The sequence below is a fragment of the Callorhinus ursinus genome, unplaced genomic scaffold (genome assembly GCF_003265705.2).
Source record: "Callorhinus ursinus isolate GAN/ISIS: 27379988/994484 unplaced genomic scaffold, GSC_fseal_2.0 scaffold5, whole genome shotgun sequence".
NCBI classification, from domain to species: Eukaryota; Metazoa; Chordata; class Mammalia; order Carnivora; family Otariidae; genus Callorhinus; species Callorhinus ursinus.
Genome location: NW_027397067.1, coordinates 49,885,626 through 49,909,361, shown reverse-complemented (window position 1 = coordinate 49,909,361; position 23,736 = coordinate 49,885,626). Strand labels below are relative to the sequence as shown.

Genomic DNA, 23,736 nt, shown 5'->3' with positions numbered 1-23,736 from the left:
AGCAAGATACCACTGAAGTTCAAAGATCATTCTCACCTTTGCGCCGTCATTGGCATAGGACCACGTTGGAGAGGACAGTCAATGGGGCTTCTGTCCCTGAATGTCAAGACTGAACATGAAGGCAAGATAAACCAAAGGTCTGGGAGGAAGGAGCTAAGGCTGGGGATTATGTGAGAGAACAAGTTCAGGCTGTGGAAGGAAGCAGGAAAGTGAGGAGGTCATGGGGTGCCTCTCTCCAGTTTTAATTTTGTTTATTACAGATAGAGACAATTTTAAACAGAGCTCATCTAGTGCAAAAGCATCATTTAATCAAATGAATACAATGAATGTATCTATGGGTTTTTTTTTCTTGAATGACACTTTTTATTTTACCTACCTGATTTTGATATTAGGTGAAGGCTGGTGATGTGAGGGCTTTCCGTCTGACCACACCAACACAGATAGGCCACAATGTTCCTTTGAAATTTCCCGAAAGGTTTTAATCAAAACTGCCCAGCTGACTAGTTAGCTCTCAAATGAGAGCAGCATGCACTTCACCCCAGAGCCTGAAGGGGGCACCCACAGCCCACACTGAGACCCAACAGGGCCATTTGAGGTGCTGGTTATGCAAGAACGAGCCAGCCTCTGGAGGATGGATGTGTTTGCTAATGATTTTTGGCTTCATGGTACATAGATGTTTCCCCCTTTTTCTAAATTCTCATTATTTATTAATGACATGTAGAAGTAAGTCGGCTTGCAACACAATCTGTAACCTTAAAAACCCGAGGGCGACCAGAGCCAAGAGAAAGCAATGCAGCCCTGCCCCCGCCTTTAAAAAAAAAAAACAACAAAAAACCTGTGTAAAGCCAGATGATTCCAGGATGAGAAATCTGACATGTGGGATGAATGGTGAGAGAGAATTGGGAGTGGGAGTGGGTAGAGAAGGTTTGGACATCCTAATGAAAGATTACCTACAATGTTACCAGCCTGTAAAAAGTGCCTGCAAAAATCAACTACAGTAGCTCTTCAGTGTCATTGCACAATAAAAGCAACCTGCACTTGGTGCATATGGAGCATCCACCTTTTTCAGAAGTAAAAAGAGTCTGCTGTGTTCAGCTTGATGGCTCCTTGAGCCAGTGTCTATTGGTTGGGACAGAGATATGTGTCCTAATGCTTCACTCCTTGGGTCAAAGATTCAAATTTAAGGACCCATTCTTTATCTAAATGTTTGGCTCGTTTCTGTAAAATATGTTGGTACTTAGAGTCAAGGGGAAGAAATCAGGAGTAGGATTTTCATGTGGTGTCAGGAGAGAATCTTGTGGCCTTGTGTGGTCAAGACGGAGACCTGTCAAATTGGCCAACGTGTTAAAAATCGTATTGGGGAGGATGGCATGTAAGTTACTTGCAAGCTCATAGCAGTGGCAGTAACTCACGTTCTGGCAATTTAAGACTATCCTGTGAGCTTCAGTTCTTCGGTATTCATTAAATAGCACTTAGTTACTATGGCAACTGTCCCTTTTCGGTGTTTATGAGCTACAGGATATCTCACAGCATCTCAAGCACACGAACACATAGTTAACACATTGTGTGCACCAGAACATTTAATGAAGACTTCTAGCTAGACCGTACCCTGCAAAGCAGGCATATTTTGCTCGCAGCTATTTTCATTTATTATTTTTTAACTCAATTATAGCAGGCTTTGACCTTGAATCTACCATTCTTAAAGGCATTGTGCATTTCTCCTGTTTAATTTCCTTCCCTTTCTCATTGAAAATAGAGATAAATGAATTTTACTTTATATCCAGTGAAGAGTAATGACTTGTCGCCTATGAAAGTGCCCCCCTGGATTCTGGAGGGTCCTGGCGTGTGCAAGAAAGCAGGGAAGAATGACTGTTTCACGCGTGGGTAATGGGAGTTGGGGAGTGTGGGGACAAAGAAGAGATAAGGGAGAAAGTGCCCTTTGGCGAATAAGACGGCTTCTTATTATAGCTATATTATCGGGGACTGTTTCACAGAAGCTTCAGGCATTTCCCCCTAAAGTCGCACACTGGGTTTCATTTGGCTCATTGGTACACTACATTCTTCCTCCTCCTCAAAACTAGCATGGGCACACACACATACTAGCACACACTCACACCCGTGCACATAAACACAGCAACTGTGTTTCTGCCTTTAAAAGTCGGTCAGCCTGAAGACCCCGCTTGTAACGCCTGTTTCTAAGCGTGTTTATAACTCCTCCCCCAGTTCCCAAACTCACACCATGGTGGTGCATATGCATGGGAGGAGGGGGTGGGAGGCCCAGGCCTCGTACCAGGTACATGGGTAGAAATGACAGTTTACGCTGTGGTTGTTCACTGTGTCGTCTTGCGTCCATTCATGGAGGCCACGTGGTGCGAGGTTAAGGTTGTCCCGGCTATGCTTTGCACAACTACAGGGGCACCCTTCACGTAGTGGTGACCAGAGATGTAGACAGTAATTATGACCGTTTTCCAGGGGATGATAGCAAAGTATCTTGAGGAATAAGTGTCTTTTGCTAATCGACACAAAATCCTGCCCATCTTCCTGGTTCCCGGGGGCAGGAGCAGAACCATAATGTAAAGCAAAAGGCTTTGGGGTTTAATCCCTTTTACTGACTAGAGGTGACCTTGGGAATGTTACTTAATTTTTCCGAATTTCGGTTTCTTTCTCTGTAAAATAGGGATGATGATAATGATGGTATTTATTTCATAGCATGGTCATGAGTATTTAAAAACAAAATAACTAAAATGCTTGGGACAGAATTAACTAATGCCCAGCAGTGCTTGGCATATAGTAGGTGCTCAGTTAGTAGGAGTAGGTTGTCAGTGGCGGTAGACTGTCAATTTATTGATAGGTGGGAGCTATTATTAACTATGGCTGTGATTCAAAAGTCCTTGCAGTAACGACTTAATTCAGACATGACCAAAAGATACTAGAATTCTCTTTCATATAGAAGTTCCATCTCCTGTGTGTCTTGCTCACATCCAATTTTCACCAAGAATGACTAAAACTGAGAAGCTTGAATGGATGCGTTTGGCTGAGATAACTTGATTAAAGGAGGACTCAAGTGCCCCCAGAGCTGCCTCCATTGAAAAATTGTTTGCTGTGAAACTGTTCCAACCAACCACCTAGGATTTATTTTCTGGCCTTCAGGAGACATTTGCTTTTTTTTTTTTTTTTTTTTTTTTTTTTTTTTTTTTATGAGAGAGAGAGAGAGAGAGAGAGAGAGAGAGAGAGAGAGGCAGAGGCAGAGGGAGAAACAGGCTCCCCACTGAGCAGGGAGCCCGATGTGGGGCTCGATCCCAGGACCCTGGGATCATGACCTGAGCGGAAGGCAGTTGCTTAACCATCTGAGCCACTCAGGCGCCCCAAGACATTTGCTTTTTTAAAAAAAAGTTTTTGACTATGCATGCTTAATAAAGCTGGTTTTGCTGATTACATATGGGTAAAATTTTAACCACGATTTATTCCAGCTTGTTTATTTAAACATGTTCTTATGCAACTGAACCTTTCAAGTGAGCTAGAAAATGATTTCCAGGACTTCACTACTAATGGCTTTTTTTTTTAATTATAAAAGAAAAGCAGCTTAGGAACAGATCACAATAACCCATTCTATAGTTGATCATTTGCCTTGGTCAGAGTAAGCACAGTTTATTTTAAGTGTTAGGGTAAAAAATAAGCTCAAAGAGAACATGGTTGTACAAAAAGCATAGGCTTTTCTAACCAAGCAGCTACTATATTTTTCTTTCTACCTGACATATATTATCTATTTTTCTGTCTTTGGCATTTGCCTATCTTATTAACAGCTGCATCCCTAGGTTTCAAAACAGTGCTGTTACATGACATAGAGGAGCTCAATAGTTATTTGTTGAGTGAATAAACCAGATACTAATAGTCTTGGGCCAATGAAACAATGTGTGATTTAAAATTTTTGGTTGGGCTTTGTTTATCTGTTCCTTGAATTGGTTTAGGATAGGTTTTACATTACTTCCTTCTGGGTTAAAGAAAAAAATAATAATTCTTGGCATTTCTACCTTCTCCTTCCCCAATGTAGGGGTTGGGAAAGAGGAATTCCAGAGTTAGTGGCCAGTTGCGTTGCCAGAACTGGTCAGGAATGTGGCTTAAGCCAGGTTGGATCCTTTAGTGGGTCAAATAATTCTGGTTTTTGCCCAGACTCACTCTTAATTCTGGCCACTTATCTTAAAAACACGGGAACCTTGGTTATAGAGGAAACAAGAAAACAAAGTGAAAATGGATCAAAAGAAATTTAATATCCGTACCTGGAAAGAATCCCAGGGTCCTTAGATTCTGAAAGCACAGCAAAGAGCCACGGCTTTTTACAAAGGCCTTTGGGGAAAACATCAGTAAAACTGCGCCCCTCTCATCAGAAGAGGATCACAGTGGAAGTCTATTTGGAGGCAGTGAGTGATGTAGAGAAGGGCAGTCTTTTCTAATGGCCTGAAAAAACTCCAAAAAACTTAATTGAAGCTGATCTACCTTTTCTTTTTAAGAGCACAGGTGCTCAACGTATGGTCCCTGGGCTGGCGACATCAGGTCATTTGGGAATTTATTAGAAATGCAAATTCTCAGGCACTACCCCAGACCTGCTGCCTCAGAAACTCTGTGGGTGGAGCCCAGCGACCTGTGTTTTAACAAGGACTCCAGGGGATTCTGATGCATATCCAAGTTTGAGAACCACTGGTTCTCATGATATTAGAGAAGACTTTGGGATTCATAAAGTCCAGTTAACTCCCTAAACAGAGTCTCTATGGCCTTGCTTGATTACTACTAGCTTTAAGGAAGTTACTACCTAACCAAACTGTCAGTCCTCCCTGGCATGGCTGTAATTGTTAGGATGTTCTTCCTTTGTTTGCATTAAAAATTACCTCTTTCTAGCTCCTAAAATGTTTGCCTCTGGAGCTATGCAGAATTTATCTATGCTCTCTTAAGATAGTTCGTTCATTCATTCATTCATTCATTCAAATATTTGAAGAAAGTCATTGGCCCCCAATAACCCATCCCACCACCAAATAAGCATTCCTGATCCCTCAGTAGATCTTTAGGTCCATGATTAGCAGAATCCCAATGTCCTGACCAGGCTCTGTTCACCCTTCTCTTGACACACACTTGTCTGTGTCCTACAAAGATTCAAATCTGAGAACTGGACATGATTCTGCCTAGAATACCACCAGACAGGAACATGTGAGGCTGATTAGTTTTATACTAAATGTAGAACTTTGCATTTCCTTTATTACATTTTTTTAAGGATGCACCTTATGAAATTGCCATTTGCAGTTTACAAACAGTGAAATGTAAGTAATTGCATCAAGTTCCAATATCTTTTTTTAAAGATTTTATTTATTTATTTGACACAGAGAGAGAGAGATCACAAGTAGGCAGACAGACAGGCAGAGGGAGAGGGAGAAGCAGGCTCGCCGCTGAACAGGGAGCCCGATGCAGGGCTCGATCCCAGGATGCTGGGATCAAGACCTGAGCCAAAGGCAGCCACTTAACCGACTGAGCCACCCAGACGCACGAAGTTCCAATATCTTATTACATTTGTTCAGCTGGTAGTTTAAAAACTGGTATTGGGTCTTCCTCTCTGATGTTTTATGTTAAAATGACTAGGAGTATACTCATTGACTGCTTTTCTATATTACACTTTTAAGTCCACTTGAGCAGAGAGTAATTTATAATGTCTAGCATTATAAATTATTCTAACACTCAGTGTCATAATAATTTTTAGAAGATGCAATATTTAATATAGATAGCAAGTACAAAAAATAATGACTTGTGTATTCACCCCCAACAACTACCTTGGATCCTGGATTTGATGTTTATCACTCCCATGTGTTTGTTTTTTTTTTCTATTTGTACTGTATGGAGATGCTGTCCCAGACCATGATGTATATGTACATATATATAATTTTGTGAATTTTTAGCTTCATATGAAGTGTCTTGTACTACATATATTATTGTGTGACTTTCTCAGTTCTCTCTTTCTGGGACTTATCCATGTTGAAATGTGTAGGTTGTTTCATTCATTTTCACTGCTATATAGTATTTATTTTTGAATATAGCATAATTGATTATATATTCTTTGCTCAGGACATTTAGGACATTTCACTATTTCAGACACTGTGTACATCCTTGGATACATGTGTAAGAGTTTCTCTAGCACTTCCATCTAGCCCCTGATTTCTTTGACATCAAATGCTGTCAAATTTTGCCAGTAGAAGCATATAAAATAGCTTGGTTTTTTATTTTTTTTATTTTTTTAGATATTTTTAAGATTTTATTTATTTATTTGAGAGAGAGAGAATGAGAGATAGAGAGCACGAGAGCGAAGAGGGTCAGAGGGAGAAGCAGACTCCCCGCCGAGCAGGGAGCCCAATGTGGGATTCGATCCCGGGACTCCAGGATCATGACCTGAGCCGAAGGCAGTCGCTTAACCAACTGAGCCACCCAGGCGCCCTAAAATAGCTTGGTTTTTTAAACTAAATGCAAAACTTCCCATTTGTCCCTATTACATTTTATCTTGTCCCACCTTCATTTATTCAGTTATTAAAAGCCAGATATCAGGCCCCTGCTATGATCCAGAGGCCACAGGAGGTAGCTGAAGACAAAGTGAATAAGGCATAATCTCACTTTTTACCCAGGGTGGCAAGGGCAGGCCTTCCTTTCTGCTGCAGTCATTGATTTTCGAGTTGAGAGTCTTACATTTCAGGTATTAGCTCTCACTGCCGGAGAGATCTTCTCACTCTTACCCATATAAACGGAGATGAAGGAATGTCCATACATATGTGTGTGTGTGTATAAACATATATATATATATATATATATATATATATATATATATATTCGTGTAGAGCGATGAGCTGGGAGTGCTCAGTGAGCTGAGCTGCCTGTCTGCCTGTGAATCCAAGGTCAGAGCTACCTCACCATTCTGCAGGGCAGCAGATTGCATGCTCTGTCCTTGGTGACAAGTGTGCACTTGGCAGGTGTGTGGCATGGGTCCTTGCAAATCTGCCAACACTCCTGGACGCCACTCCTAGCACGTTTGGCTGGCAGTGGGATTCCTTGGACATGAGAGGACCGTTGACTTGTTCGCTTAAAAGCTGTCATGTGCCTGTGAACACCTACTCCGTGCGCCCTCCCACGAGAGCGGCCTTTGCAAACTGGTGCAAGCTCGGGAAGGAGAGTCAGGGAACATTAGGTTTGTTCTGCAGCTGCAGCTGGAGTCATATTCTTGCCTAATTTCCTTTGTCTAACTTGATTTCTTTTTAGCTGGGAGGCAAATGGATCAATATTGTTTTTTATGCCGAGATTATGTTGCCTGAAGGAAATTTCCCATCAGTTCAGCGTGCCCGCCTCCAGTCCTGTAATTGGGTCTGCGTGCCACACGGGCAGTGAAGGGCCTCCCCAGACGGGCACGTGAAGCCTGCCATGTGTGCGGAGTGCTCTTCTGCGGGGGGGGGCGGGGTCAAGCAGTCTGAGAGAATGGTCAGGAGGCTGTTGGTGGACTCTGGCTTGAAGGGATAAGACCTCAGACAAGATGATGGCAACAAAAGTGTGGGGAGGGGAAGGAATTGATTTAATTGATTGATTTCCTGGAAGGAAAACTCTTCCCCAACAACTTGGTGGAAGATTGGAAATGAATGAAGTAGAAGAGTCAACTGCAGCTTTATTAATTTATGACCCAAGTATTTATTGAGTTGCCAACCAGGTGCCATACATTGTACTCAAAGCTGAGTGAGAAGTGTCTTCCCCTAATGTAACTCAGGACCTAACTGGACTGGTAAAAAAATATTCAACATGACTATCATATAAAGTAATAGATGGGGGTGTGTGTGGCCCAGTGGTTAGGGGACATGGGATCTAGAGCAGAACTGGATCAGTGGATTCAAATCCCAGCTATGTCAATACTATCTGTGTGACCTTGGAAGCGTTCCTCACCTCTCTTGAGGTCAGTTTCCTGCCAGCAAAATGTAGATATGCTAATAATAATACCAGCCTCTGGGGGTTGTTGGAAGGAGCACAATACCTTCAACCTGATGCGTTGGCATATAGTAAAACTTTAAGAGACATTAATATCTCTATTATCATTATCATACAAAATGATAAGACATGAAATATTTACAAACTAGCGGGGAGGAATCAGAGTAAATGACCTTTATGATATGGGAATCTAGAGGGACAAACGCTTAGAGAAATCCACAATAACCCCAGAATTCCAGTTTGTTTTGTCAATCACAGTTTCACTCCTGTTTATATGTCCTCCTCTGCACATTTAGGGTGTAATTGGCAGATCAACGAGGCACAATTGTAGCTGCAACTTGTGTAGGAAGCCCTAGACATCAGGTTATACAGGGCTGTTGAACATTTTCTGACTTCTCCAGGAAAGGCTCTCTAGATAATGATTTTGTGTTAGGCCTTTTTTTTTTTTTTTAAGATTTTATTTATTTATTTGACAGAGAGAGAGAGAGCACACAAGCAGGGGGAGCAGCAGACAGAGGGAGAAGCAGGCTCCCCGCTGAGCAGGGATCCCAATGCGGGGCTCGATCCCAAGACCCTGGGATCATGACCTGAGCCAAAGGCAGATGCCCAGATGCCCAATCGACTAAACCACCCAGGAGCCCCTGTGTTAGACCCTTTATCCAGGTTTCATATACTTGGATAACTTTATAGTTTTTACTTTTTGTTTTTGCTATTTTAAATCCAGATTTGGGATTATTTCCATTGGACAGATTATTGAAAGCGGAATTACTGTATCAAAGTATATGCTGATTTAAGGGCTCTCTGCATATGTGGTTACCACCCCATAGCTCCTCACCAGCTCTGGATACAATCTTTTCTTCCGCTTTGCTTTTTGTTATTTTTGCAAGTAAAAAATGTTACCTTCAGCTGCAATGTATTTGAGCACTAGGGAAGTTGAATACTTTTTCATGTTTATTAGTCATTGGTTTTTTTTTCTTATAGAGAAATATCTATTCATGCCCTTTGTTCTTTTTTCTTTTGGTAACATATTACTTGTCTCTTTATTTAAATAGTCTGTCATATTTCTTGCAAATTCCCCAAAGTTCTTTTGAGGAATAAATGCTATCATCATGTGAAAGTGTTTCACAGAAACTGTAAAGTGCCATATATATATATAGATATTATTGTTATTAAAAAGTTGACCTTGTTCATATGTTAGAATCAAGTTTATAACAAACAGGGTCTTGCAAACTCAGAAACAGTCACGACGAGAGTGGGAGCTTCATTCAGCAGGGATTTCTGTCTGTTTTATTTCCTGCTGCATCTCCAGGGCCTAGAACAGTGCATGGCATGGAATCAATCAGTCAGTTGGCAATCAACAGATATATGTTGGTAATCAATGGTAATTAATCAGTATGTTGGTAACCAGTAAATATATGTTAAATCAATGAGTATAAGATAAGCACATAGGGGCACCTGGGTGGCTCAGATGGTTGAGCGTCTGCCTTCGGCTCAGGTCAGGATCCCGGGGTCCTGGGATCGAGCCCCACATCGGGCTCCCTGCTCGGCGGGGAGTCTGCTTCTTCCTCTCTCTCTCTCTGCTGCTCCCCTTGCTGTGCTCTCCCTCTTGTCTTACAAATAAATAGATAAAATGTTTAAAAAAAAAAGATAAGCACATAGATGGAAAGGGTTTTTCTACAACGTTCCACCAAGATGACTTCTTCATTTCACTTTCTTTTCTGCCTCAAGCCAGAAGTGAATAGACAGCCAGGAGGTCAGAACTTTGAAATAGTGGCCTCACAATTCTGGGCTTATGAAACTCATTTCTTAGCACCTAACTTTCTATATGGTGACATTGTAAGCCTAATTAGCAATTCTTACCTCATTTATTTAAGTGATAAACCAGAGACAAGAAGAGTTTAATGACCCAAGCATGGCTTTCAGCAATATGATGAAAAGACCCAGGTTGTTGTTTCGTTTTTCCTATGAGAGCATTATTAGCCCCTAAATATATGGCACCTCCGAGTCCCCACATCCCTCATTTGTTTTCTGGCACCTATGAGAATAAATCGTGCACAAAGTCTAAAAGAAAACATGATGGTAGTCCTTAAAATTGATTCATTCTTTGGTTGCCTATTTTTGGGGAAAGGTTTTGCATAGAAATTTATGCTGATGAGTATAATCTCATGTATAGACTTATATTCAACTACCCACTCAGGGGTTTGGTACTGTGTTCTTTTCTACAGTGTTTCCGTTCTGTTTTTATCCTTAATTATCCTACCTCACATTGTGTTTTCCTTTCAAAGTGCTTTAGTATTTCTGGAGGAAGATTATGTAAATTTTCATATAAAAGCACATTTCATTCAAGACCTGTGTCCTGGATGGATCTCTTCTAGTGGGAGGCAATATATAGTGGTTAAGCACTTAGTATTGGATTCTGACGTATGATATTAGATGAGTTACTCAGCTTCCTTGAGCCTCATTTTCTTTATTTATAAAATAGGTATTTAAAAGCAGCCTGCTTCCGTAGGGTTATAAGGAGGATTACATAAACTAATGCATGAAAAGATGCTAGCATACAGTTTGACATATAAGCATGCAGTAAATAGAAACTTCAGCTGAATGTTATTATTTATCATCATCATGTTTGCATTGGTGACTTGACCATGGCTCCTAGCCACTGAGGTGCTATTAGGAAATGTAAGAAGAGCAAATGAAAACGTCAAAGGTGGATGCTTTTGGATAGCAAAAGAGAAGGAAAGAGATCCCTGCAAGAAATTATCCCAGACGTGACTCATTGAAATGTCTAGGGAACGGAATCATGCGACATTATGCTTGCCTCTTCACCTTCCCGGGAATCCTGGAGGCCAGGCCTCCCTTCCTTGGATCACAGACTAGGACTTCTTTCCGACTCTCTCCAGGATGTCTCCCAGTTCTCTGGCAGCCTGCATTCCTAGAGCCACCTTGGCCACAGCCTTTGCCTCTCTCCTCCACTAACACACCTCTCAGTTGTCGAGCAGTGATTTTCCAGTGTCAAACTGCATTTCATCTGCCAATGTTTATGCTTATTACCTCTTTTTATTCCCCTTAGTAGGGATGGAAGGAAAATACATCATCTTCCTTTCAGAAAAAAAAAAAAAAAAAAGAGTAAGTTTAGAAGTCCCCCAGACATTCATTTCTGGTACCCAGCCTTCTCTTTTCTAACCCCTTAAAGAACTCAACTGTCTTCCTTTTATATTCCGGGCATTCCTTTCTCTCCCTAAAATATAGCATTATAGCTAAAATCCTAAGTATCTGGCCTACTCTGACTTTTCAGGAAGGGTATTGTGTGAATGTTAGCCCGTGTATTCCTGCATAGAGAACCGACATCTTGTTTCTGCCCAAGTTGTGCCCATACGTAGTCTGTCAAACAATGTCATCAGCCAAGGGCAAGGCAGCTTCCCAGCATGGGGACAATGTAATTACAAGACCAAGTCCACACACCACCCCAGAAAGTTACTTTTAACTCTGGCCAATATGTTAGGCCAACAGCCTTGCCTGGTACAAGTGAATAATCATACCTCACCTACATGCACTTACCTGTTCAATATTCACAGGACATACATCCTAGAATCATGCTAGCTTATGCTGATTCACATTCAGTTCCTGTTCCTTTAAGACACTAAATTATTTTTAGTTCCCCACTTTCTGAAAACTAGTATATGGAACATGAAATATTTATGTTAGGTAATAATGTAGACATTTATTAATAAGTTATTTTCAGGTAAACAAATGTGTATATAAAATGCCTTCTATTTGCTCAAGGCTGTGTGAGGCATGGGAGGTGAAAGAGTGATACCTACTTCCAAGGTCAACTTGTTAAATTCATTTTCTCTAACCATGATCTACACCACCATTTGTGACCTATATGATATGACTTCAAGGACAAAATAGCAGGGTTACCTGACCAGTTTATTTCTTTAAGTCAACATTGGGGAACATTTTTATGAACCTGCATTAAATTTCTCATCATGCATTGAGCACCAATAGAGTTCCAAGTTATTGTCCAATTTAGATTTAATAACATGGCTGAAGCAATTCCCATTTTCCCTTCTGTGAGAGGCAGGTGGAAAAGTCTGAAGAGCGGGTGGAAGATTGATGGGTGCAGTGAGCAGCAATTTTGCTTAATAATGACAATGTGCTTGAAGTAGCACCGTTTAGCATTTCCAGAGATGTGGCTGCTGTGCCCCACATTTATAGAACTTGTCAGTTTCTAGAAATTAACAGAAGAGGTAGTTTGAAATAGACAGTTGGAACACATGTCAAAAAAAAAAAAAAAAGTATCTTCCATCATGATCACATTGAGAATGACCGGTCAGTTTTGGTTTAAGAAATTTGTAAGAGCATACGAAATCCCTTGCTTCTAAATAGAAAACAAATTAAGAAACATCAGGAAGTATGGAATGAGCTGCTTCCTGTTTGTTTTCTGGTTGATGAAGAATGCTTTTGTTGATTGAATGCTGTGCAGGTGGCTTCTCATTGAGCTTTCAAGGGCAGCATTATCTAGGGATTCAGACTCTAACCTCTTATCTCGCCTGACCTACAGGAACTGTGCAAGGTGGGGTGAGTTAGAAACCTCTTTGTGTTTCATCCTCAGCCTCACTGATTGCATGGGAGTAATAAGAGCCCCTACTCCACAGAATGATGATTATTCTCTCCTGTGAGTAGATAAGGTGTCCTATGACACCGTGTAGAGAGATGAGGTATAGTTTTAAAGAAGCCACTAACAGACCTGACATGATTTTTTAAAACTTTTTTGGGTTCTCATGGCAGGCTGATTCAGAATCCACCCGTGCCATGGACAAAGTGGCCGAGCTAGAGAAAATAGAACTAAATACCGAAACAAGTCATTTCTCTGGGGTCAAGAAGACACACGTTGCTCTCAGAAAGCCTCTTGCCCTCCACAGTGTTCTCCCCGAATACACAGAGGTGGTGTTGCAGTCTCCTGCAGGCTTTGCTTTGGTGACTTTCTCATCTAGAAGAGCACACGGCTCTTTGATAGAAAGCTATTTGCAAAGGGACAGAATGTTTTTTCTGCAGCTGTGATGTGAGTGGTATCAAAGTTATTGACTAAGTTGGAAAATAGCTTAATGTTATCTTCAGGGCTTCTGCTGCCCTGTCGGCTTGAGCCTTGAAGATGTGTATAATTGGGACTTGGTAAGACAACCTTGATGCCCCGCTTCAGGGAGACGTGCCTTTTGATACAGGCTCAAAGCGAGCTTGACAAAGAGCAGCTTTTCCCTTGGGGCAGAGTGACCGCTGGAACACCCTCCTAGTGAATCTGCTAATGAAGAGGCAGTGGCCCAGGAACCCCAGCCTCCCTTAGCCCCTGGGAAGGCTTTAATCATCTCTATCCTTCCTGCCACTCCCCTCACCCCCCCCAACAGGCCAACAGCCCAGCCATCCAATCAGTCATTCGAGAGAAGGGATCTCTGAAAATGCTACTCTCTTGAGCTACCTTGCATACTGTTAAATTTGAAAAAGATTTAGTGATGAATCTCACAGCTCTTGGGTCTGGCTTACAACTGGAATCAGAGCATCGCCCCACCTTTGCATCTAGATGTTCTGCAGACACATTTGGTTGAACATAGCTTCTAGGTCCCTTTTGAATCACAGAACTTTTGAACTTTGCCTCAGAGTTATTATCCATGGGCTCTTCGTTAAGGGACTTACTCTCCAAGGGACAAAATCTTTATCAGTCAGGGTTTTTGGCTGCAAATCAGAGTAACCGACTTGTTCTCCCTTAAGCAAAAAACACACACTGCGGGATGGCTATGGGGAGCTCACCCACCAAAGGAACAGCCAGTGGGGCAGGCTTGTGAAGGGTGAAACCTGGGGCTGTCTGCAGCAGGAACTGGGTTTGCGTTCAGGAATGCACCTGCCAATCACTTTTAATTATTTTTTCACTCTGCCAATGATTCAGATTGCTAGGAAACAAAAGGCAATTGCTCATCCCATGGTTATGTAACAGGGCACCATGCCCAACTGTCTTACCAAATTCTCTCCAATGGGAGAGAGAAAGGTCTTAAGGAAAAATTGGGTGCTGACACCAGAGGAAGGGAGAATGAAAGCCAAGGGACAAAACTACAATGCTTGCTGCCCTGCATTTCTCAGGATGGAATGATGTGTGTGGCCCATTTCAGAACGAAAGTCCCCTGCAAATCTCCACGACACCTGCTCCAATGTGTCTTCAGCAACGGTGTTGCTGAACCTTACAACGATGACACACGAGCCTGTTAATTCGGTCTCTCTTTTAGTCAGAGTCTGGGTAGGTGCGTTCTTGCTTTCTTCCAACATGGTGTCTCAGTGTTCAAAGCATTGCCAGCTCATCAGGTGACGTGGGTGGGGGTGGGGGGGGTTTGTTATGAGTCTGACCTTGGCTTTATACCTGGGCCTGTGCTGCATCTGAGGGAGCCCCTGTGAGCAACTTAGGAAAGCCTGGGGGATGTTTCATTATTTTTCCATGAAGTTCTGAGAAGGATGGGTCCACTGCTATGTCCTGCATGACAGTGGCCTGATCCAGGCAGTGGAGAGACCATGCTTCATGCTCCCCTCTGCTCAGGACCTGTCACTGGGACAGGACTGAAGGGTGGTTGGACTCAGGCTTCATGCTCAAGGAAGCCCTCAATTGTATACCTTTGAGATTATCACCAAAGATTTTTCTAAAAGTCCCAGAGATACACTGCAAATATTAAAAGAAAAATATGTATCAGGCAAGGTTCTTAGCTGTAACCAAGAGAAATCTACTCTAGGTAGACAAAAGGGGAATGTGTTAAAGGACACTGAGGGGCTCAGAAGAATCTCCAGAAGGACCAGAGGACCAGGCTGAGAGGCTATTCAGCTAGGACCAATACCCTTAGCCTACCACAGGGCAACGGGGAGCCCCAGTGCAGTCCCTGGGCACAGTTACCATGGAAGCAAGGTTGGACCCCACTGCTAAACTTCTGTCACAGCTGGCCCTAAAAGCAAGATTTATCCATCTCCATCCTCACCGACATGGATTCCTGTGACACCTGCATCCAGAGTCGCCAGCTTGCCATGCAAAGACTGGCGTGAGGACACGATTTTGGAGGAGGCCGGGTCCCCTAACTGGGCCCCAGCTGCAAAGGAGGGTGGGAAAGCATGTTCTTGCCTTTTGCCTTAACAGAAGGCCTCTGCCTTTAATGGAGCATGTTCAAAGGAACAACAGGTATCCTTCTAAAGGCAATCGTATGACTTTGAACTTGTGTTCATTCCTTTAACTGACCACATCTCCCACACTGCACTAGTAACGAATAGATTTTAAATATATTTTGTAGTAATTTTAGAAATCTTGTGATGATATTGCATTCTATTTTTCTTCAAAACAATTAAATATTGAAATGTACCACAATTTTTTTAACCTTCTTATGGCAGGATTACAAATATACCAGGATTCTCAAGTGAAAGTTATTCTGACCTCTCAGAGGTTCATTCATGATCAGACAGTGTGATCCTTGGGCAAGCTCTCACACAGCTCTATTTCAGCATTATCAGCAGGGACACGGGGTAATAATACTTACCTGTGTATGTATTGTGTTGATCGTATCAGCATTGCTAAATATTGCTAGGTATTGATGAACAGGCATTTCATATAACTTGATAAGATGCAATTAAGAATGATAATTATAACAATTTATTTATTTATGTCTGTCTGTATTAGTAATGAGTTTGTATAGCTCACCAGAAATGTTAAGTGTACAAAGGAACTCTGGGATTAGATGTTTACCTCTCCCTTAATTTAGTGCTCTATTTCCAAAGCACAGTCACATCCTAGAGGACAGTGGAGGCAGGAAATAAAACATACAGAAGGAAAATTGTGCGATTCTTTTTGTTCATTTCCTACATATTTATTAAGCACCTACTGTGTGCTGGGGAATGAAACAACATGGCCTCAGTCTTAAAGTGTGCACCAAGTAGGAAAAGAGGGACTTATCAAGAGATCGTTACATGACTTAGCATTCAGATAGTGCTAACCCAGAGAAGAAAGAGGGCCGTTGGGGTCAGCCTCTCAGGGCCAGGATTCTCTTTTCCCCCAGCTTTTTGAGATGTTATGAACGTGGCCCTAGGACTCTTGAGCAGGGTCTTAGGGAAGGTGGATATGAGCAGGGAGGAGGGATCTGGAGTGAAGAAAACTCCATGCACCAAGATGCAGAAGTGTGAAAGTTCCTCAAGTTCATGCACCAAGATCCAGAAGCGCGGAAGCTCCTACAGAACGGTAGGATTGCTGCTGGGCCTGGAAGGCAAGGGCTGGGAGAGGAGAGGCTACCAGTCTGACACCTCCAACGGGAAAGTTCAAGTGCGTTCTTTTTGCTGCTGGTGACACTGCCTGGAATTTACATTTTGTGCTAATTGGACCTCATTTACATAATGCTTTATTATAAAGAGTCACTTAGATGTTGCCTAATTGTCTTCCCTCTCTTGCAACCCCAAGGCTGAGAAAGTCAAGGTCATGACCTTTATTTGGCTGAGGCAGAGAAATCTGATTTGACATTTTGCTGTCACAGACCTTTAGCTTTCTTATTTGGGTCATTTTGCATATCCGTTCATTCCTAGCCCAAAAAACTCTTCACTATGTGTATTTGCTTTTGTTTTTGTCTGCCCACGTATGTATTTTCCCTGTAGATATAATATATATACTTCGTATATAACGTTTTTCCATGTATTATTATCCAGTTTTCATTTTCTTTGCTTCCCCAGCATATTCTTTTTTTTTAAGATTTTTTTTTTTTTAATTTATTTATTTGACAGAGAAAGACACAGTGAGAGAGGGAACACAAGCAGCAGGAGCGGGAGAGGGAGAAGCAGGCCTCCTGCCAAGCAGGGAGCTCCATGCGGGGCTCAATCCCAGGACCCTGGGATTATGAGCTGAGCCCAAGGCAGACGCTTAACGACTGAGCCACCCAGGTGCCCCACCCCAGCATATTCTTAATTCTAGTCTTTCATAGATGCCTGATACTCCATTGAATAGTCATCAGGAAATTGTTATGCTTCGGATTTTGAATAGTTTAGGCAATATCGTGATGACAGTCTTGGTGTATGCAGCTTATTTCTTCTGTTAAATCATTTCCCTAAGAGTGTCAGTAATTCTTAACTTCCCATCAGGAAAAATAGATTTTTTTTTAAATGATTCTTTTTTTTTGTTTTTTTTTTAAGATTTTATTTATTTATTCATGAGAGACACAGAGAGAGAGAGAGAGAGAGAGGCAGAGGAGAAGCAGGCTCCCAAGGAGCAGGGAGCCCGATGCGGGACTCGATCCCAGGACTCTGGGATCATGACCTGAGCCAAAGGCAGACGCTCAACCATCTGAGCCACCCGGGCGCCCAGGAAAAATAGATTTTTATGATTTAGAGTTTCCCCTTATTTGCCTCCCATTCTTGTATTGAATAACCACTTCAGCACGAATTTTTATGCATTTTACTTTCTCTATCTAGTGGCCTTACAGTCATGTTTATGTCACGTTTTACAAAACAAGCCCAAGAGTTCCTGCTATCAGTGTGACTGTGGTAGCTAGGAAAGCCACAGCCCAGACTACAGAAGTATCCAAAAGAGACTGTGGTGGTCATAAAACCTCACTTTAACGTGCGGGTCTGAAGCTCCTCTATATTGTTCCTTAAATTTCTTTTCTCTGAGTTTGTATCTCTCATCACCAACTCATAGGTCATAACTCATTCTATTCGTAGTAACCCATTAAATATTTTATTCATTTTCCTACTTTAGTGACATTACTTACTATTTGATCAGTAGCCTTCCCTCCTCCTTAGGGTTTGAAATTATTATTGCTATATTTGTACCTACCTCTGATTCATTTGATCTTTTCAACTTTTCTTTGTTTTGTTTTGATTTTTTTTAAGATTTATTTATTTATTCGAGGTGGGGTAGGGGCAGAGGGAGGGAGAGAGAGTCTTAAGCAGACTCTGCATTGGGCATGGAGCCCGATGCAGGGCTCGATCTCACGACCCTGAGATCATGACCTGAGCCGAAACCAAGAGTCAGACACTTAACCAACTGTGCCCCCCGGGTGCCCTTTACAACTTTTCTTTGTATCATTTAAGTTGGTTCCTAAGGCCTCTCTTTGTGGATGGTGGTGAGGAGTGTAGGAAGGTAAGAAGGGAAACAAAGAGACCAATAAGAGGTATTGGGGGTCACTCAGATGACAGATGATGGTGGCATGGACTTGGGTGGGAACGATGGGGAGCAACAGAAGTGGGCAGCTTTGGGATTTATTATTATTATTATTATTATTATTATTATTATTACTGGAGATAGAACCAACAGGCTTGATGATAGTTTAGTTGGGGGGGTATGGAAAAGTAAAGAGTGGTATCATTTCCTGAGTTGGGGAACTCAAGGGAAGAACAAACCCGAGTCGGGGAGTTGTGGGAGGCATTAAAAATCAATTCTGTTTGGACGTATTAGGGTTGAAAGCCAAGTAGGTAGTTGGGTATAGGATTCTGGACCCAAGATCCAGGCCAGCATTGTCTCATTCATTTCTAGGATGGCAGCACACAAAAGCTCTGAATCTCCCAGCTCCATCCTTCCAGGTTAGGGTTGAGAGAGCGTTGGATTGCTGTTCCTTTGACTCAGACTCAGCCTTGGGGTTTTTAGCAAAGTACTTCTCTTCAGTCCATTCCTGAGGAGGGCTTGTAGAAACTTCTACCAGAATTCAGATTATGCTCAAATTAGTCACTGCTGCCAGATCACTTCTCCTCACCCCTTTCCACTAAAGAAGATTTAGGACAAGAAGAACATTCAGCATTTCCAAGGATCTAGCCTGGAGGTCATCGATCATATTGTGTAAGATTGAAAGTATTAATAAACTACTGAGAATGATGATGAATTCGCAAATGGATGACATAAATCCTGCTAAGAGATTATATTCTAATGTATTTTGTTATTTTATTATCCTCAAATTTTCAGTTTCGCTGCAGACAATGGAAAGAAATTCAAGATACAATTTTCCTTGATAACAACCAAATTCAATTTGGTAACTATCAATTAGCAAATCCCTCTGGAAAGGGAGGGACAGGAATGGGATTTGGGGAGAGGTAATGAAGAAGCTGACATGCATCTGCAAAAAGATAAAATTCTGTAGAGCTGGGTACAGGATCAGGGTGTTCATCAGACTCCTACATGTTGTAAAAATTAATTTAAAAATCTAAACATGAAGGACAATACCTGCCTTTCACCCACTTCATCCTCATTAATCACCATAAGAAGTGATCTATTGGGTTTTTTTCTCAGAAAATGTAATTACTTTGTAATGAAATGTTTTTTTTTAAAGATTTTATTTATTTATTTGAGAGAGAGAATGAGAGATAGAGAGCACCAGAGGGAAGAGGGTCAGAGGGAGAAGCAGACTCCCTGCCGAGCAGGGAGCCCGATGCGGGACTCGATCCAGGGACTCCAGGATCATGACCTGAGCCGAAGGCAGTCGCTTAACCAACCGAGCCACCCAGGCGCCCTGTAATGAAATGTTAATGCTATGTTCTATTCTTAAAGTCGCTTGTGCAAATAATAAAGCTTAATATGGCTTAATAGAGTTGCTAAATTTTCTTCTAAAGTCATTCTTTTAATATCTTATTTGTCAGATGAGCTGGTGATGATCTGGGGGGTCCTTGTTTTTATAAACAGGACTATTTCAGCAAAAACACATCATCAGGCTGTTAACTTCAACATCTTCGAGGGCATGGTTTGCCATGGGGTGCCCCTTGTGACTATTTCCAGAGGCAAAGTGGTGTATGAAGCTGGAGTTTTCAGTGTCTCAGCAGGAGATGGGAAGTTTATTCCTCGAAAACCATTTGCTGAGTATGTTTATAAACGGATCAAACAGCGGGACCAGGTGAGTTGTGCAAAAGTGGGCTGTTACCAGGGGCTGGACTGTCACCTGTTCCTGGATGTTGGTGGTGGTGTTGTCACATACGCTCGGTTTAACACATTCTTGGGATGGCAGGATTGATAGGGGAGGTTCCAGAAAATACCAGTTTTCAAAGAAAGAATCATTGTTGGATGGATGCGTTTTCCTTTGAAGATTGGTGTGTCTATTGAGGGTTTCCTCATGACCAAGTCAGGTTTCCCCAGGCAAGTTCAGGGTTTCTGGGGACTTTTGGCAGTTGAATTAGTCAGTGTCCTCCAAGAAGCAGACACTTAATGTTTTTATTAGGGGAAACACCTGTGTGAAAAGATGGGGGGGAGTCAGAAAAGGCTGGGAGAGCTTTCAGACTGCAATTCAAGTCTGCCCTGGTGAAGGAGAGAGAGAAAGGAGTGAAAGCATCTTAGTCTGCCATACGGTCTAAGATAGATTGAGCAGGGCCTTGAGGTAGCCCTCGAGCCAAGTCTCCTGTCAACCGGCTACATGGCATGCTGTCATTTTATGGGAGCAGCTATGGGAGGTGTGGTCTCTGTGCAGAAACAGAGGTGGAGTTCAGAGCTTAGCAATGAATGGCTCCTCGAAAAATTCTGCTCCTTATAGTTGAATGTATGAAGGTTCATTCTAATAGCATGAGAACAATGGTAGAGTTTGGGGTTCAGGTAGATCTACATATGAATTCTACCTTGCCCTTCCATTTCCTAGCTGTGTGGCCAAGAGCAAGATCTCTCATCCTTGGACTCAGTTGCCGCATCTAGAGAATGACAACATTTCCTCCTTAACAAATTGTAAGACTCAAATGAGAATTTTAAATATAACGCCCATAGTAGGAGTCAAATATTAGTCTTGTCTCTTTGCTTTCCTCTTTTGATGACTAAATCCATAACAAAGTTCCCCCAAGACTTTGTAATAAATCTGTTATTATAAAAGAGATATTTATTCTTAATATATCTTGGGCTTTCACACCTTTGTTTACTTTACACTGTGTTCTGAAAATTCATCTCACTAAATACACGAACTTGTCGGGAAATTTCAGATTAAAGCCATATAAACTGCTGGATTTGGGGTGGGAGGAGGCAATCTGTGCCCTTAATCCCACGTGAAGACAATAGGCCAGGACTGGATGGCCAAGACCGTCCAAGGCTGCCTTTGTGATTTTTACTCTGCAGGCTTCATTCGCTATGTTCCTCATCTGGCCATAGAGACAGTAGAGTTTGGAACCCTTGGATTAGTTCTAAGACTTCTCTCTCTTCTTTCCATTTTAAAATATACTTCTATTTTTCCCAAAGTTCTCTGGCTGTTTTTCAATGCATTCCATTTGGATCTTGTAGTCTGTTTGGTTTTTCCTCTTATGCCTTGTGAGAAATTTTTACTTGTGGATTCTCAGAGTCCATTATACAAGATTCATCCCGTTTGTTGTTGTTGTTTTAACACTTCCTAAAGCTTTGATTAAGTAGACAAGCTCTCCAGAATGTTTTTAAATTCTCGGGGTGCTATAATTCTTTATAAACTACATTTCAGTCAAAATGTGTATGATTACAGTTCATTCTGCTAAGGTTAATTTGTAAATGTTGACACTGACAGGTGACAGGTAGATAGTGACTAGAAGCAGCCTATGTGTTTCTGACCATTTATGTGATAGATAACAGCAATACTGACATTTACAGACTGCTAACTGAGTGAAAGTCAGGGCATGGGTGCTGGTGCTGTAACAGCTCTGTGAGGAAAAGAAGTAGTATTTTGCCCATTTTAAACATTAGAAAATAGGCTTCAAGAAATTAAGACACTGATCCAGGTCACACAGCTAGTATATGGCAGGGCCAAAACATAAACTCTGGTTATTTGATTCCAAAAACTGTATACGTGCTCAGTAAATGATATTGTAGATCATAAAGATTGAGTTAAGTGAGTTCATGGGAAGTAAATGATTCAGCATTTGCTGTGAAAAACAGTAGTCTCTCAAAAAATAATTAATCTGAATTGGAGGCATTGCTAGCAGCAAATTCATTCATGAAGCCGCAGTAGTAATCCAAGGGATGAGCTGAAAGGGAGAGGCTTAGGGGATCATAAGGAGGGAGAATCAACAGAACTGAGTGATAGGTTAGGTGACACTTGAAGGGATGCAAGAAGGGGCGGCTCCTGGCCTCAGTTCCAGTTGCTCACCAGCAGGGACGCTAGACTAACTGGGGACGCCTGACAGACTGTATTTAAATGGCTGACCTTACCTAAGTCTTTCTCTTGTAGAGAAGATGTTTGAAGCAGCAGAGCTCACCAAATGACTGGCTTCATCAGTTCTCCTTTCCAAATGATCATTTTATGTTTTGTGGGCAAAATTCATGTCAACTTCCTTTTTCAAGAGTTCACTATCAATTTTGTGAGTTAGTTTCCTAGTATTTTCTTCTGACATGACCAACTTTTAAGGCATTCAAGTGCATTACTGTTTTTTGCAATAACAATAAGTGATAGTTGTTATCATTATTGTCATGTGTTGTTCTGAGCACTTACTATCTGCCAGGCACTGTACCAGGTAGTTTATATTCATTATTTTACTTAATCTGCATCACAAGCCATATGGTAGATATTATCTTCCTCATCTTACAGAATAGAAAGCTGAGTCTCCGCAAGATTAAATAACTCCCTGGGATAAGCAGTAAGAAACCTGCTCCAGAAAAATACCAGTTTATGAGTGGGGATAAGAGTTTGAAGGCAAGCAAAGACAGCCTATACCATTTCTCCTGTTCACTTGTTATCCAACCCAAGAAAATTAATCACTTACCATTCTGGACTCCAGAAGAACAGATGGTGGAAACACATCACTTGCTCCAGAACTTGGCTGATCTGGCTGGAATGTTGGTTTCTTGAGGACAGCATCTTATATTTTCATGCCCAGTGCTTGGTACTAGTAGGAATTTGACAAATAAACAAACTACACATGGAAAGAGCAAAGACTGTAGTTTCAGAGGTCATAGGAAGAAATTTAAATCAATTTACCCAGAATATTGCCCCCTGACTCATCCCAAATAGTGGAGTTGTCTGTGAGCCTGATTCTTGTCCATGATTTTATTACTTAATAAAACTTACCATCATCATGCCATGCACCTATCACTGTTATGAGATATAGTGAGGAATTTCAAAGGAAAGAAACATTTTTATCCAATGTGACAGCTTTAGGGAATTGTCACTTCATTTATTTTAACATTTAAGCAACTAATCCTTAAGAGAAAAAAATCTAAATCATAAGATGAGGCATCAAACTATTTGATAAATATAACCTAATAAAATATATATTTCAATTTTTTATAAAAGAGTCACTTAAGGGAGAGTTTGGGGGCGTGAAGGAAGGAGAAAAAAAAAGTAACAGCAACTTACATATTCAGGAGCATATTGAAAAAACAAAATCGACTTACACACTGTTAATTCTTTACCCCCAAAAATATAGCTCTTGAAACTCAAATGGATTATTTTTTCTAGAATTTTTGTGTTTAGACTTATAATTTTCACCAGTTCTTTAAGTCATCTCTTTTTCTCTCTCTCTCTTTTTTTTTCTTCCAGTATTAAGCAACCCAATCTATTCTGGGAAATCAGGGTCACATTGCATTTTAGAGAGAAACAGGAATAGCTTCGTGGAGCAAGGCATGGTTTCAGAGCGCGGCTGCCAAAGCTTTTAAAACTTTTAAAGCTTTGCAACAATAAGCATAATTTGCCTTTTAGATAAGATAAAATTGAAAGGATGGCTGATCTGGTCCTTGAAATGAGTGTTCTCCATTTCTGAGGTAACAGTTTGTCAATGTCTTTCCCAATGTGGTAGCTCAGAGAAAATAATTTAAGAGATGTC

The 23,736-nt window shown here is 41.4% G+C and overlaps 1 protein-coding gene across 1 annotated transcript in view; it reads left to right on the top strand.

Annotated features, from left to right (window-relative positions):
* Positions 1–23,736, top strand: part of DPYS (dihydropyrimidinase) — a 70,560-nt gene that overhangs the window by 39,495 nt on the left and 7,329 nt on the right. Inside the window, exon 8 of the mRNA XM_025871502.2 lies at positions 19,667–19,874. Within this exon, the coding sequence (XP_025727287.1) occupies positions 19,667–19,874 (208 nt within the window). The remainder of the gene's footprint in view (positions 1–19,666; positions 19,875–23,736) is intronic.